This window comes from Eublepharis macularius, chromosome 17, assembly GCF_028583425.1.
Source record: "Eublepharis macularius isolate TG4126 chromosome 17, MPM_Emac_v1.0, whole genome shotgun sequence".
Lineage (NCBI taxonomy): Eukaryota > Metazoa > Chordata > Lepidosauria > Squamata > Eublepharidae > Eublepharis > Eublepharis macularius.
Window position 1 is genome coordinate 30,069,913 of NC_072806.1, and position 14,843 is coordinate 30,084,755.

Below are 14,843 nucleotides of genomic sequence, written 5' to 3' on the forward strand. Positions count from 1 at the left end.
TGACAATATGTGAGATGCCTTTTTTCAAAGCAAGATAATCCAATAACAGGCTAGCTCTTTAATTCAATTAAACTTGCTTGCAATTAAGATTTGGGAGTAATCTGTTTTCCCAAGATAATTGTTTCCTGCTGTTGCGTGAACAGATTCAGATCTGGCCAATTTTCCGGCAGGACGCTTGGCTCCCACGGCAACTTGTGTCTAAGCGGCCTTTTCGATTGTGTTAGGACTACTGATCAGGATCAGTGGTTCGTTTTACCTTCTGGATGTTCATGCAATTCAGGAACACCCAACCCGAGCCCAGTTGGAGCATAAAGACCCAGAGTGGGTTTGCTGTATCAGACCAAGCTCCTCCTAGGTCAGCCTCTTGTGTCCAAGTGGCTCCTTGATACCCCAAAGCAGTAGGTAGGTAAAGTTTATTGCATTGGGCCAAAGGCCGTTACAAACAATAAAACAGTAACAAATATATGAGCGACGATGCAGATAAAATATACAGTACAAACTTGATAAAACACTATAGGAATTACACTATGGCCTGTGGACAGCCCTGTGCTGTCACGACCTTCTCTCGGATTTTCCCTGCTGCACCCCAAAGCAGTATGTTAAAGGTCCTCCTCAATTGTTGGCACTTCTTCTTACTCCAAGGTAGACTGTCCATGAACATGGAGGCTTCATGGAGCTGTCATAGCCCATATCTCTAGATAGGTTTATGGATTTTCGGTTTCCTCTGGAGTAGCCATATTAGTCTGTTGCAGAAAAAATAATAAAGGAGTCTAATGACTCTTTAAAGTCTAACAATGGTATTTTGGCATAAGCTTTAAGAGCATCAGATGCGTCTGCTGAATCATACCAATGACCTGTCTAGTCCAGCGTACTGTTTCACACAGCAGCCGATCAGTTACTCTGTGAGGGCCAAACAAATAGGGCTCAGAGGCTGAGGCTGTCTCCTGATGTTGCCCTCCCAGCACTGGCATCATAGCTTTGCCACCTTTGTAGAGGGGGGCTACCTTCGGTCTCCATGGCTAGTAGCCACTGATGGACCTCTCGTCCATTCATCTGTCTTTTTAAGCTGTTTATGCTTGTGGCTATCACTATGTCCACTGGCAGAGAATTCCGCAGCTGATTTACTCATTGAGTAAAAAAGTATTTTCTTTTCATCTGTTCTGAACCTATTTCCCAACAATTTAATTGGGTGCCCCAAGTTCTTATAATATGGGAGAAGGAGGAAAAACCCTTTTCTCCGCTTTCACTTCCACCAATCTTGGACTAGAGACCACTTTATCAGATGCTTACTGGAACTCAAGGATGCAGATATTGTGGCGGGGGAGAAGGTGTTTGCAAACAAACAGTGGGGTTAAAAAAAGACTGTTTTTAAACATCACCCAAAGATATAATCTGTGATAATTCTATGCAAAGTTCAAAATATAAAAGATAAGCTACTGAACTTTAAAAGCTTTAAAAAATGTTCAGGAGCCATCAAATGTAAGAGCTTTTAGCAGGTGTAATCTTCCTCTTTCAAAGTGTGGCTGTGTATCCATGACAACTAGAAACTTGCCCAATTCAAAGACAAAGGGCCAAGCTACAAGTGACGAATGACACTTGAACGGCAAGTGAACAGACTCACATGTATTCCTCCCAGTTCACTTGCGCTCCACTTGCACCCATGTGATCAAGTGGAGCACAAGTGAACAGGGAGGAATACATGTGAGTCTGTTCACTTGCCGTTCAAGTGTCATTCGTCACTTGTAGCTTGGCCCAAAGGCAGGGGCTTCATGGGTTGCTACTTGCTGTGTAGCAGCAGCCATACAGGGACTGTTGTCAGCTGTCCAGGGTGACACTCTCTGTGCTGACCTGTTCTGAATTTTCACCAGGAGTGGAGCACTTAGATGGCGACCTGCACAGTCACCTTTGCCAACAGAACCCACTCAGTGCTGTTTGTCTCCTCCCTGCTCCCCTCCCTCCTCCAGAATATTGACATCACCAACTTCAGCAGCAGCTGGAGCGACGGCCTGGCCTTCTGCGCTCTCCTCCACACGTACTTGCCTGCTCACATCCCCTTCCAGGAGCTGAACAGCCAGGACAAGGTGAGTGCATAGCCAGCTCAAGGACTGGATTCATCACAAACATAGAAAGCTGCCTTGTACTACATCAGACCATCCGCCCACCTCGTCTGCTCTGACTGGCAGCTGCTGTCCAACATCCCAGGCAGCCTGAGAGCCAAAACAGACGAGATGCCTGACGGATGGAGGACGCACATCGGTTTCCCGCAAGGTTCCATTGGAACTGTAGTAAGAAAGAACCTCTGCCAGGGAGAAGAGGGAGAGAATCCCTCTTCTCCCTGGAAGAGGTTCTTTCTCTAGGTTTCTTGTCTAGTCTGCTTGGCTCCCTCTCGCTGCCGGCAGCTCCCCTTGCTCCCCTAAAAGCACTCTGCAGCCAGAGGGAGCCGAGCGCCCTAGCAGCGGCAAAAGGGAGCCGATTGCTGCGGTGGCAGTCAGAGGGAGCTGGCAGTGGCGATCGGCTCCTTGTCCCTCTCGCTGCTGCCAGCATGATCAGCTCCCTCAAACCGCCCCGGCACGCTCGGCTCCCTCTCGCTGCCGCCGGCACACTTCTCTTGCTCCCCTAAATCCACTTGGCAGCCAGAAAGAGCTGAGCACGCTGACGGCAGTGAGGAGGACAAGGAGTCGGCACTGCCAGGTCCCCCTGGCCACCACCAGAGCAATTGGCTTCCTCTTGCCGCTGCCAGCATGCTCAGCTCCCTCTGGCTGCGGAGTGCTTTTAGGGGAGCTGCCGGCGGCGAGAGGGAGCCAAGCAGACTAGACGAGACACCTAGAGAAAGAACATCTGCTGGAGAGGAAGAGGAATTCTCTCTCCCTCTTCTCCCTGGCAGAGGTCCTTTCTCACTACAGTTCCCATGGAACCTTGCAAGAAGCTGACATGCGTCCTCCACCTGTGAGGCATCTTGTCTGTTTTGGCTCTGAGATCCTTTAATTGGAGATGGCTGGGACGGAGCTTGGAAACCTTTGCATATGCAGACCCTGTGTCCTTTGGCCTCTCTGGCTGAAAGCAGAAGAGCAGAGCTGGGAAATTTTTTGCCCATGAAAATACAAATTTCAATCTGGCTGTCACTGTCCACGGTCTCAGGCAAAGAAAAGACCGCTGACTCCTGCCATCAGAGATCCCTAACTGGAGATGCCGGACATTCAACCCAGCACCTTCTGCATGCAGAGGAAATGTTCTGCCACTGAGCTGTGGCCCTTCCTTTGAATGTTTCTGTCTGCTAAAAAGAAGCCCTAGATTGATTGAGTGGCCGGATGTTTGTTTGTTTTTAAGTTTAATTATTTTTTAAATTAGATCTTATAAAATAAGGAAGCTCCAACTTAGAAGAGGCATTTCCTTTCATGCCTCTTCAAAGATGCAGTGTGCCGCAACATTCCCTGGCATCACCTAAAAAACAAAGCAAGTATTCCCTTTTCTTCAGAGCTTCATATGCAGATTTGGGCATATTTAATTGATTAATAAGCTCGTGCAATTGATTAGTTGAGAATTCTTTGATCAGGTGACGGCCGTAGTGGTAATCTTATTCTAGTTTCTGTGGCGTGCTTATGGGCTTATTCAGATGCCTCTTCCTTGGAAAAGGAACCTTAGAAACAGACTGTAATGAGATGAGAATTCTCTTGGGGGTGGGGAAATTGACAAAAGTGCTTTTGTCACTTTTCCTTTTTAGGGATGACCCCTTCAGTTTCTTTTCAGTCGGGCAATGAATGTTCAAAGATTGGTTTTACTTGAGGCTTGCTTTTGCTCATTCTGCTGTCCTCCACCCCAAAAAACCCTGCTGGCAAATCAGCCTGTATTTTGCATGCATTTCTCTCCTGGCCTCACCCGTACTCATGGGTGCGTGCACACTATTACGTATTTAATTTTGCATGCTTGAATAATTTGCTTCCTTTAATGTCTTTGAATAGAGCGGCAGGTATCAGTTTTAAATTGTGGTCTGGATTTCCTGGTCGGGAGGTGGGATGGTTTCAGGCTAAAGCCTGTCACATCCCTCTCTTTGGAAATAAAACCAGTGAAGTTCAGGGAACCGTGACTCTCTTTGCCAGCAGCTGAGCGAGCCCGGGCTGCCTTCTGGGGCCCTCATAGCCTTCCTTGTGTATAAGATTCTGGACGAGGCCACTGTTGTCCGAGGGAACCCCCTCAGTCATTGTTAACAGGACTAACCATAAACTATGCAGAAAATGAATTGCAAACATAGAAAACAAGGCCCCAAATGCAAGATGTTAAGTACAACAAACAGTGCAGCATACCACACTCCTATTCCCTTTATAAAACCACCCTACTGGACTTTCATATTGTTGCCCGGTGTCCTTTATTTAAAAAAAAAAACATATGATTTTAATCATTTTAAAATAGAACGTCAAGATTAGAATGTTCTTATTATCCAATAACTGATTAAGCAATGGCAAACTTTTCCAAGACCATAAAGGTCATAGAATGAGAAAGAAACGTCTTATGTGATTTGCCTGTAAAGTTATTCAGTGCTGCTCTTGCTGGAGTGTTATCTCCTAAGGGCAGAGCGTCGTCTATCAATTAGTCATCTGCCCGCACTCGTGCTTTCTCTGTGGTAGCCCTTCCCCTTATGGAACGGTCTGCCTGAGGAGGTCAGGAAAGCTCCGATTCTCCTGGGCTTTCCACAAACTATGCAAAACTGAATTATTTAGGAGGGCTTTCTACCCAGATTATATCGGGCTGTGTGGTAAGAAGTAGCTCTGAGTCTCTCTGCACAAGACATCTGACACATGAAGAACACCAGTCAGGAGATGCAACGTTAGCCAGCTCTGTCTTTGTAAACTAGTGTTCCCAGCTAACATTGCATCTCCCTATGCTTGATGAACACACACCAAGGCCTGTCAGGTAGAGAGAGTGTCAGAGAGACGCATTGGTAGGGACAGGGACTATATGCGATTCTGTTGGGAGCTGTCTGCTGATGTAGACATATACCTACCTGGGAGTTTCCACACCGCTAAACATGCCATGTAAATTAGTAATACTTTGTTTCAGAAAGATTTCATCTCTGTGCTCGGCTTTGTGCTTGTTTTTTCAAATTTTCTGCTACCATATCCTACTGTATCTCTTGCAATGAATGTCCTAGCTGTGATAGATTATCGTACTTTCCTCAGTGAATGTCCTGGCTGTTGATTATATTGTATTTTCACTTGCACTGTGTAATCTGCCTGGAATCTCAGTGAGAAAGGCGAACTATTAATAATAATAGCAATAATAGTAATAATAATAGTAGTAGTTACTTATAAATCATATGGCTACTGCTTCAGTAATTTATCACTAACAGCAACAAGTATTTGCAAGTGCAGTTTACCTTCCCAGGAATGCTGGTTTGGGGACTAGCGGGCTGTGAGTTCCTCAGAGAAATAACAGATTTCAGTGCGGAACAAATGAATCCTGAATTGAACGTTTCCCCTTTACCCCAGTTGACTTCTTTATTTTTCGTTCTATGCCTCCCAGCTGCTGGGCTCGGTTTGGGGGCTCCGCCACCCCTCCTCACCCCAAGTGCCTTTCCATCCTGACATCCCCCCATCCCAATCTTATTTTCGCAGAAAAGAAACCTCCTTTTGGCATTCCAAGCAGCTGAAAGCGTAGGCATCAAACCCAGCCTGGTAAGTGGCTTTTGTTCTGAGCTGGAGGGGAGAGAGTGGGGGCGAGGGGCCGAAGAGGCCAGGGCCTGCAAGGAAGGGGCCTTGGGAGGCGGGCCGTTTCCCAGCTTTTTTGCAAGGAGGCCTGAGGCTCTTTCGGTAACGCTTTCAACTTGATGCTTGACGAAGACTGTCGTGGAAACTGGCCCACTGTTGAGTTCAGCTTTCTTTAGATTATGTGACCACCTGGAGGTAGTGAACTTGCTTGATTATTACCCCAAGAACATTTGAACCAGCCTGCTGTCCCGTTGAGAAGGCAGGCCGCCCCCCCCCCCCCCGATCATGCCTGGGTCCAGCTCCATCTTCCAAGGCAAATGGGTCCCTCAGAGGGAGCAGCCAGGGATGGCTTCTCTGTTGAGCCCAATCTGCCACCCAGCAGCCCTTTTTCATTCCTATGGAACAGAATACCAGTAGTCCTGGTTTCCTCTTCCCCCCAAAGCCAACTGAGAAGCCAGTTTTTGCCACTGATGGACCCGTTCCATAATCCTTTCTCTCCAGAAAGGAAGGCCTTAGAAAACCAGCCTACAATGGTGTATGTTGCCAAGAGAAAGCTGCCGTAGCCTGGCCCTGATCTGCCTGTGTTCCAGTTCCTGACGTGCCACTGCTGATGGCTGCGCATGAGTGTTTCTTCATGTGGTTTTGTAATGTGTTTGCCAGGTTTTCCCTATTCTCATAGCAGTAAATGTTGCGGCTGCAAGTTAGAGGTCTGAAAATACTCATGGCCCGTAGAAACCCAGCAAGCTGGTCTCGAATGCTTGAGCTGCTTTTTCTTTTTGTTGTGGAGAGAAGTCCAGAAAAGGAAGGTCTTTTGACAGCTTACCAACAGCTTTCCATGTTGCTGTTTCTTGGAAATTGAGCTCTTTCACGTGCAGCTCTGAAACCTTTAAGAAGAAATAAGAAATAACACCTTGGTAAATTTCTGAGCTTCTCCGCCTCCCTCTCCACCACAGACTGTGGCTGGGAGTTCTCTGTGCTGAGTGTCACCTCTTCATACAGCGCACACAGTTCATATGTAGATGCATCAGCCATTTCCGAATAGCAGGGTTTCTGTACCCTGCATATTTTTTACAAATTAAATACGTGTGCAAGAGTTCTCAATCTCACATAATTTATTTTGAGTAATTGTTTCTTTTCCACCCAACCCACCCCCACTATGAGATTCACCACCCACACACTTTCAAATATGTTGCTTCTTTTTCTTTTTCTTTTCAATGAAAGCTGGGGTTTTCAGAAGGTAAAAGATTGGCAGCTTTCCTCAGCTCCTGCTGAATTGCCTGCATGGTTTTTTGGCATAACTGCCAATGTTTGAGTCCTTCCTAGACTCGCCATCTACACATGGTCTGGCAGCAAATTCTGTGTGCAGGACTTTTGACCAAGCAGTTTTCAGGGCATATGAATTCCCCCCCCCCCCAATTCTTTTTGTTTTCAAATGTTGTTTTCCATTTCACCTGCTTTCATTGCTGGTATTCCTGATTCGTTTGTTTTATTTATGAGGGGGGGGGTGGAATCAGGTATCTGTTTTAAATGGTTGTAATTCTATTGCATTCGTTAGTTTGTTAGGGGGAGGGATTGTCCCAAGTTGGAGAGCATTTGGCAGAAACTGGAATTTTCTAATTGAAACAGTCCGGCCACTATATTTGGGCGCATTTCTAGTGCAGGCCAACGTTCAGCCTCTGAAGTGGCAGCTGAGATCAGAACTGGGAATCTCTGGGTCTGTGTGGTGGATCCCAGTGGCTGAGCACCTGAAGGTTCCTGAGCATTTCTGTACCCTGCCAGGCTCCAAAGGGATTCCTCTACCCAGAAAGCCCATTGGTTTCTCCAGACGGGATGTGGTCTAAAAGCCAGTGGGCCAGACTGGGCTGAGGTCAACAGACAGCTGGGACCGTGCCTGCCTCTTCCTTGAAGAAGTCCCCCACCTGCTTGCTGTGCTTCCTTCATTCCTGGGGATGCCTGCCTCTTGTTTCCCTCCCTGCCAGCTGTGCAAGTTTCCCCCGCCCCTATGCCGGCCACAGCCTTCTTGCTCCATTGCTAGCAGAAATCCCACCTGTTGCCAGGTAACTGAGCTGCTGCTTGGTGGTGAGGATAGTCCACTGAACTCTGCATGCATCCAGGGCTGGTTTTTGGTTGTGTGAATCTGCCCACAACCATGTCAGCTGGATCAGCTCAGGGTCCTGTCGAATACACAGAAATCTCTGTTGAGTTTCCCTTCGGCTCATTTGTCCTATCCTATCTCCTCATCACCCCTACCACTTTTTTTTTTTTTTAAAAACCCTCATTTCTTGAAAAGATGTAAAGCTAAGATTTAATGAGCTTTGGCTGCCGACTGCTCCCTGGAACCACGGCCAGCATGTAAACAACCATTCCAGCAGAGCGCCTGTTGTTCCTGGCAGCGGCTCCGGGTCGCTGCTGCAGGAAAGACGAGAGCCATCACGTTCCCTGAAGCTCGAACGTGAAGGGTCCAGCGTGGGCTCCCAGCAAGCGCCAGACATCAGAGAGCAGCTTTGCCTCTCCAGGACTTCAAGAGAATTCCAGGAAGCCCTTGAGGGCTGGAGGGCAGCCTTGCCGGACAATGATGCCCAGACTGAGCCAGCCCCTCTGCCAACCCCGTGGGGAATAGCCGAAGCCCCCAAATTCGGCTAAATCGGCCTTCCTTTCCCTCATAGCTGCCTTGTTTCCCTTTGGCTCGAGGAAGCTAGTTATCTGTGGGAGGCAGTGGAAGCAGAGGGGCTACATGCTGTCCGCTGGAAAGGCCCCAGTGCAAATGTCCGGTCAGCCATAAACTCACTGGGCTGTCAGTTACATGGATAACAACACTGGTTGCAAAGAAGGGCTGCAGTCCTCCCCCTCGCGCCGCCTTCCCATCCCATCCTGCTCCTGGTGTCTTCTCTGAACCCCCAGCCCCCTCCCGTTCATTCCCACATGCTCTTCCGTGGCCCCATTGCTTGGGGATTGCACACACTGTCCGTGTGGTTTTGGATAATCCCAAAGAGAAACCAGGAAACTCCCTTTAGCCTGGCGGAGGCGTGGCTTCTCTCTCAGCTTCTCTTTCAAGGTTGGCGGGGGGGGGGGACAATATTGTATGATGAGGATTGTGCCTGTTTCTGTGGGCCTCCTTCCCACCCACCACTCTTTGGGCTGCCAGCTGTTCTTCCTGGCTGGGCTCCTGCGCCTCGAACAGCTGCCGACAGGAAGAAATTCAGCCGGCCAAGCTGGAGAAAATTTCAGTTGTTGAACTTCTTTTGATTAAAAGGACGGGAGCCCAGCCAGAAAAACTAGGAGGGGGGGGTCCTCTTCCCTCATCACTGAGTGATCACATTGAAAATTTAGGGTCTCCCTCGGTCAGAGGATGTGACCTTCCATGAGTTTTACATGTTCAGAGACTGTCCACCTGAGCACCTGGTGGGGAGGGAAAACAGGGAGGCCGTTGCCAGTTTGGTGTAGTGGTTAAGAGCACGGGACTCTAATCTGGAGAGCCTGTTTTGATTCCCCACTTCTCCACTTGAAGCCAGCTGGGTGACCTTGGGTCAGTCAGCTCTCTCAGAGCTCTCTCAGCCCCACCCACCTCACAGGGTGTTTATTGCAGTGGGGATAATAATGGCATACTTTGTAAACTGCTCTGAGTGGGCATTAAGTTGTCCTGAAAGGCGGTATATAAATTGAATGTTATTATTATTATTATCCATGCTGTCCTTGTGGACTTGTCAGAAGCGCAGCACTGCCCACTGTTTGTAACAGGATGTTGGGCTGGATGGACTTCCATCTGTTCCATCAGGGTTAGCTCTATATTTTATCTACTATGCCAGTTGCTTGTTGCAGCATAAGTGCTTTATCTGCTTCCTCCTCCCCATCCTGGGTTCTAATCATGCCTCTGCCCCTGCCGCAGGAACTCAGCGAGATCATGTACACAGACCGCCCCGACTGGCAGAGCGTAATGCAGTACGTGGCTCAGATTTACAAGTACTTCGAGACCTGAGGCCCTGGACCCAGCTAGACGGAAGAGCCAGGCTGCCGGAGGAGGAGGAGGAGGAGGAGGAGATGCCTGAAGAATGCCACGGAAAGCACTCGATCACTTTAAGAGAATCCCACGCCCACCCCAGGCGGCCCATTTCCCACTCCACAAAGCCCAGCAGACATTTACTGCGGTTTGGTAAAACCCCAGCCCTGTTCTCCAGTTCCACAGCACGCCGAAGATCTAGCAGGAGGGTTCTGCTGGGCCTGGGGCAGTCCCCTCCTTGCCCAGCGGTGCCAAAGAGACGCAGCCCAGACGGACTCCCGCATCTCACCAGCAGCCACAGCTCCCACAGCTGTTTTCCAAGCCTCTGACTCGCATTCACAGCCCTGCCCCAGAGAGGCCAGCAGCACCCTGAGGGAAGTCTTGTTAACTGGCTCCTCTAGGGACACACCTGTGGCAAGCCCCAAACACCCAGTGTGTGTCGGGGGGAGGGTGTCACTCCAGGCTATGTGTAGGTTGGTCCCCTGCCACTCTGGAGGGCGATCCATATGGATCTTGACTTTGTAACTACTCCTTTGCAGGTTCAGCTTGGGGGCGGCTGCTTCTGTCTGTGGGCCTTTGCAAGTCTAAGATCCACACGTGTTTCCAGCACAGCCTCTCCTGTGGTTCTGCTGGGTCCCCATCGGCTCAGAGGGGGAGGGAGTACTGTGGTCAGCTCTGTTTCACTAGGATCTGCAGGGACCCCCTTCTGGATTGATTAGATGTCTGCAGCTAAGCAAGACGGTTGGGAGCTCTTCTGTCTATGGCAGTTGTGTAGAGGGAAGAACATTGGCAGTGTTGCTTCTGCCCCTGTATCACCACGGAGGCTGCTAAAATTCTGCCTCCTTCATAGCTCTTTCCGGCAGCTGTTAAGCAGAGAGATGGTTTTGTCCCACGTTGCAGCTGGCGACCGGCGGCTGCAGTGATGGGGGTTAATCGTGGACCAGGCCAGCCCACCCTGCGATTCCTCTGTCTGGATGAGTCTGCAGGCAGCGGCTGATGCTCCCCATGCTTGCTCATGATTCTGCATATGCGCCAGTGGGCATGAGAAAACGTGTTGGCCAAGTCTGGTGGTGCTGAATATCAGAGAGGGGTGGGTGCAACGTGGGGGAAGAGGCCGAGGTTTGGATGGTGGCGCGTGCAGCGGAATTGTGGCGAGCCTAATAGGGCCAGTGGCATTTGGCTTGCCGGTTTTCTGTTCTGCAAAGATTCCTCTAGATAGCTGCTCTGCTTGTAGCTGTGCTGGGGTAATTGTCTTTAGGGATGCCAAATCTTTTTCTGGCAGGGCTCCAGGTCTTCAATGTGCTGAGCAGGGTACAGTGAAAGCTTCATTCTGCTTGCGGCCATGCAGCCATTGTCAAAGCACGTGAGCCCTGCCAGGAACAGAGTTGACAATCCCATCCAACCCCATCATTTGTTCTCCACCAGCAGCAGGTTAATATGTTGGTAATGCTGGCAGATTCCCTCTGGTGAGCCCTGGCAGAGCTGGCTGGTTGAAGGCTGACGAAGGAGGAGATGGCACTGCACTGGCAATCTCTGTTCTCCCGCTGAGTGAAGTGGCATTATCTTGACACTTCTGGGCAGTGTCCCTGCCATCCCATGACCAAGCAGGCTTGGGTGGCCTTTCTCTGTGAGTTACAGCGGGGATCGCTGGATGGGAGCTGAGGTCTCCATGGCCAAGTGCACCAGTTTTCCAAGTGGGTCGCTGTGCAACATTCCTGCATCCCAAAAGGCTGCCACAGAGCCTCCTGAGGCAGCACGTCACACAACACAGTTCACAGAAATATGGTGCTTGTTCTAGCCGAGTAGAACTTTCTGCATACAGCCCTTCCGTCCTCTCCTCTGAATGAATTCTCGGGTTGCCTCCAAAACGTGGGAGGCAAACCGGGCAGGGGTACACTAAGTGGGAGAGGTGACCCTTTGCTGTCCCCTGGAGGATGGGAATTCATCCTTGCTGTATTGACAGCTCAAAGGCCTTGTCAGTTGTCCGTCCCAATGTGACGCCAGGCAGCCAGCTGCAGAAGGCGGTGCATACCAGGGAGGGCAGGTTGCCAGCTCACCTGAAGGTCTTGGCCATGGAGGACCCCCCCCCCTGCAATTCCACCCGATACCTCTGCCAGGATTGCTTTCAAGTTGGCTTCTTCTCTCTTTCCATACAAAGCTCTTCAGCCCCTTTCAGCAGCTGGCATTTGGTGGGGAGAAGTTCTCACAGTAGCTCCTGGGTAGCTGTCTGTCTGTGAGGCTGTTTGGATGGAGAAGATGGATGTTTTGATGGGAATCTGTAGACTGCCAAAAAAATCTTCCATGTAACATTCCGGTTTTGTGGAACGGCTGGTCCTCTGGAGAGGAAGGACTTCCAAGCAGAGCAAAGGAACTTTCAAATGCAAGCGAAGTTCTCATTAACCAAACAGGTCTAACTTGGGGAGGGACAAGAGATCTCTTCTGGGATTCAAGGAAGGGAGAATTCCTTTCACACCTTGTACGTGGTGGGCCTGATGTAACTAGCCGTGAGAACTGTATATCAGGATGCAGCAGCCACCCCCTGGCCCACACAGACATGGGTGAAAGGGTGGCTCAGGGCACTGTACACACTTTGCCACACTCCCTTCAGATCAGACGGTGCAGAGATCTGAGGCCTGACAGATGCTTCTGAGATGTTTTGCTGGTAAGCTTTTCTCAGCTGTTCAATGCTGACTCCGTAGGCCTCGCAGCCTCAAAAAGGTGGTTTAGCTGTGTCGTTTTAAGCCCTGTATGAAAAAGTAGAGAAGATGTGAGAGAGTTTGAAGTTGAGAGGGCCCGAGTGGGCGGTCTGTTCTTGGAAGACCCAGTGCGCATTGTTTTGGAAGTGATGAGAGGGAGGGGAAGTCAGTGAAAGGGCCCTGGAAGGGACTTCAGCGGGAAGAATCAGAAGGTTTGTGGGAAGTGGACTTGAGCGTGCTACAGTGTGAGTGGCGAGGCATTCCAGAAGCTGTGAAAGAGGGGCGTGCCTCTTCCCTGAACGTTCCCCTTTGTTAATAATCATTGAGTTGTCCGCTGGAGTCCAGAGAAATCTTGGAACATTCTCAGAAAATAGGCCTCAGCTTCTTACAGATGTTGGGAGGGGGGGGCAATTTCACAACTAACTCTTCCCTTTCCTGAGGCTGCACCCATCTCAGCAGTCCCCTCCGTTCAGTCTCTTTTTCTGACCTCCAGGGAAACCTCTCATTTTATACTGTCCTTTTTCTTCCCGGTGTTCATTCTGTTGGTGCTTTTCCCCACTCTGCCCCCTCCCCCCCCAGCTCTGACGAGTGGGAAATCGGAGCAGGTTTTTTCTCCTTGATACGTGAATTTTCTCTTTTGTGCAGACTGAAATACCACCGGATTTCAGCACCACCCTCCCTGTTTCTTCGCTGGACCAGGGTGTGAACCTTAATTCTCCTCTTATTTCCCTGCCTTTTCTGTCCCCCACCTAAAATACGGGCTTAACTCTCACGAGCATCTCCAGCCCCTCCTGCTCCCTTTCCCGCTGCTTCTGCTAGCTCAAGAGAAAGACTTGCTGTGGGATGCCCCATGGACACAAAGCCGGGCGTGACGATGGCCCAGGACGACCCTGTGGTGTCTCCTGTCCTCCAGGAGGCCTCTCCCAAACTTCCAGCAGGTTGTCAAAGGGAGAGGTCTGGAAGGAGACACCCCGGAAGAATTGCACACTCACGAAACACCTTTTGGATGACTGCACAGACTGCCTCTGAATAGAACAGCTCTGCAAGGTGATGCGGAAAGCAAATCTCATTCCCAGGCTACTCCATTAAGCTGTCTGAAAGTCCCACACGTGCATTCAGAAGAAGAGCTCTGGATCTCGCTACTAGAACTTGCCATGTCCCGTATTTGTAGGTATCACCAGGTGCTAAAGACGTTCCCCAGATACCACCTGTTGCCACTGGCTGCATTTCTTTCTGACTTCCTCCACCGCAGCAGCAAGTAAAGGCCAAGTCGATGGTTGTTGGGGGTTTTCCGGGCTGTCGTCCTCTTCTCTGACATTGCGGGGAGGCACTAACATTTTCTTAGTTTTTCCTCCTCTTTTTTAAAACTTGCACATGTGCCAACATCTGCCAGGCTTGATGATTCATGTTTCAGTTTGCTTTTTAACTGGACACCGGCTGGAAGGTTTGCCGCCGGTGCAAACTGTCAAGAGCCGGCATCTCGTCAGAGTGACTCCCATCTTAATTTATACCAAGAGCACATTAGAATGCACATGCGCTACTCGGGCGTTTCTAGAGTTTGGTCATGTCATGACAAAGTTTTATTTAAAAAAGGTTAATGTCGAAGCACTCGATGCAGGGTCTGCATAATATTTCTAATAAATGCTTTTTATTTCTCGGGCGGCCTGCTTGTGTTCCTTTGGGGCATATCCTTTATCACATCACTCACAAAGCATAAAAGGGGACAGCCAAACACCCCAGAAGTCTCCTGGCTTTTCTGGCTCAGCAGGACCCGTTGCTAACCCAAACTTCCTGTATATGACCACTTAATATTTTTACTGCTGTGTCTCTGTTCTCCTCCTCCCTCTCTCCTCTTATCCCTTCCTGCTCATCTTTCCCTCCTCCTTTCTCCCTCTGATCTCTCTCACCCATGCTGATGACTGAGGAGGGGGGATAGGCTTACCCTACTTGAGACCGTGGGTGGACAGTTCCCATTTGGAAAGTTCTTTTGCATTAAAAAAATCCTGCAACGAGAAAATTAGCACAGTAAAATAACAAGTTCCCCTCCCCCTTGTTTTTCTGTGCTGGCTTTCTATTTGCAGGGAGATTTTAGTATTAGGAGAGGTTCCAACTTGTGGACATGATCCTCCACTTCTCATCTGGATTGATGCTGTCTATTCCACCACCTTAAATTTCTGCCCCTCCTCATTTTCCTACAGGTCTTTGTCTTGTGCAAAACTTCTGCTTGCGGAGAATTTTAAAAATTAGTCATTTAAAACCCGCAAGATTTGAGTCCAGCGGCACCTTAGAGACCAACAAGATTTTCAGAGTGTAAGCTTTTGAGCATCCGAGCTCCTTGCTTCACTGGTGAGAGGTGCCTTCCAAGAGATTTCACGGTGACCCTCGCTGGATTCTGTGGGGCAAGCTGGGACACGGAGAGGAGAAAGGGTCAGACCTGCCCCCACTGAG

At 49.6% G+C, this 14,843-nt stretch overlaps 1 protein-coding gene across 2 annotated transcripts in view; it reads left to right on the plus strand.

Annotated features, from left to right (window-relative positions):
• Positions 1-14,052, plus strand: part of SPECC1 (sperm antigen with calponin homology and coiled-coil domains 1) — a 108,914-nt gene extending 94,862 nt beyond the window's left edge. For both annotated transcript variants that reach the window (XM_055001354.1, XM_055001352.1), the window contains 3 exons: positions 1,965-2,081; positions 5,610-5,669; positions 9,589-14,052. In XM_055001354.1, the coding sequence (XP_054857329.1) occupies positions 1,965-2,081; positions 5,610-5,669; positions 9,589-9,678 (267 nt within the window). In that variant the 3' untranslated portion in view covers positions 9,679-14,052. The remainder of the gene's footprint in view (positions 1-1,964; positions 2,082-5,609; positions 5,670-9,588) is intronic.
• Positions 14,053-14,843: the final 791 nt, after the last annotated feature.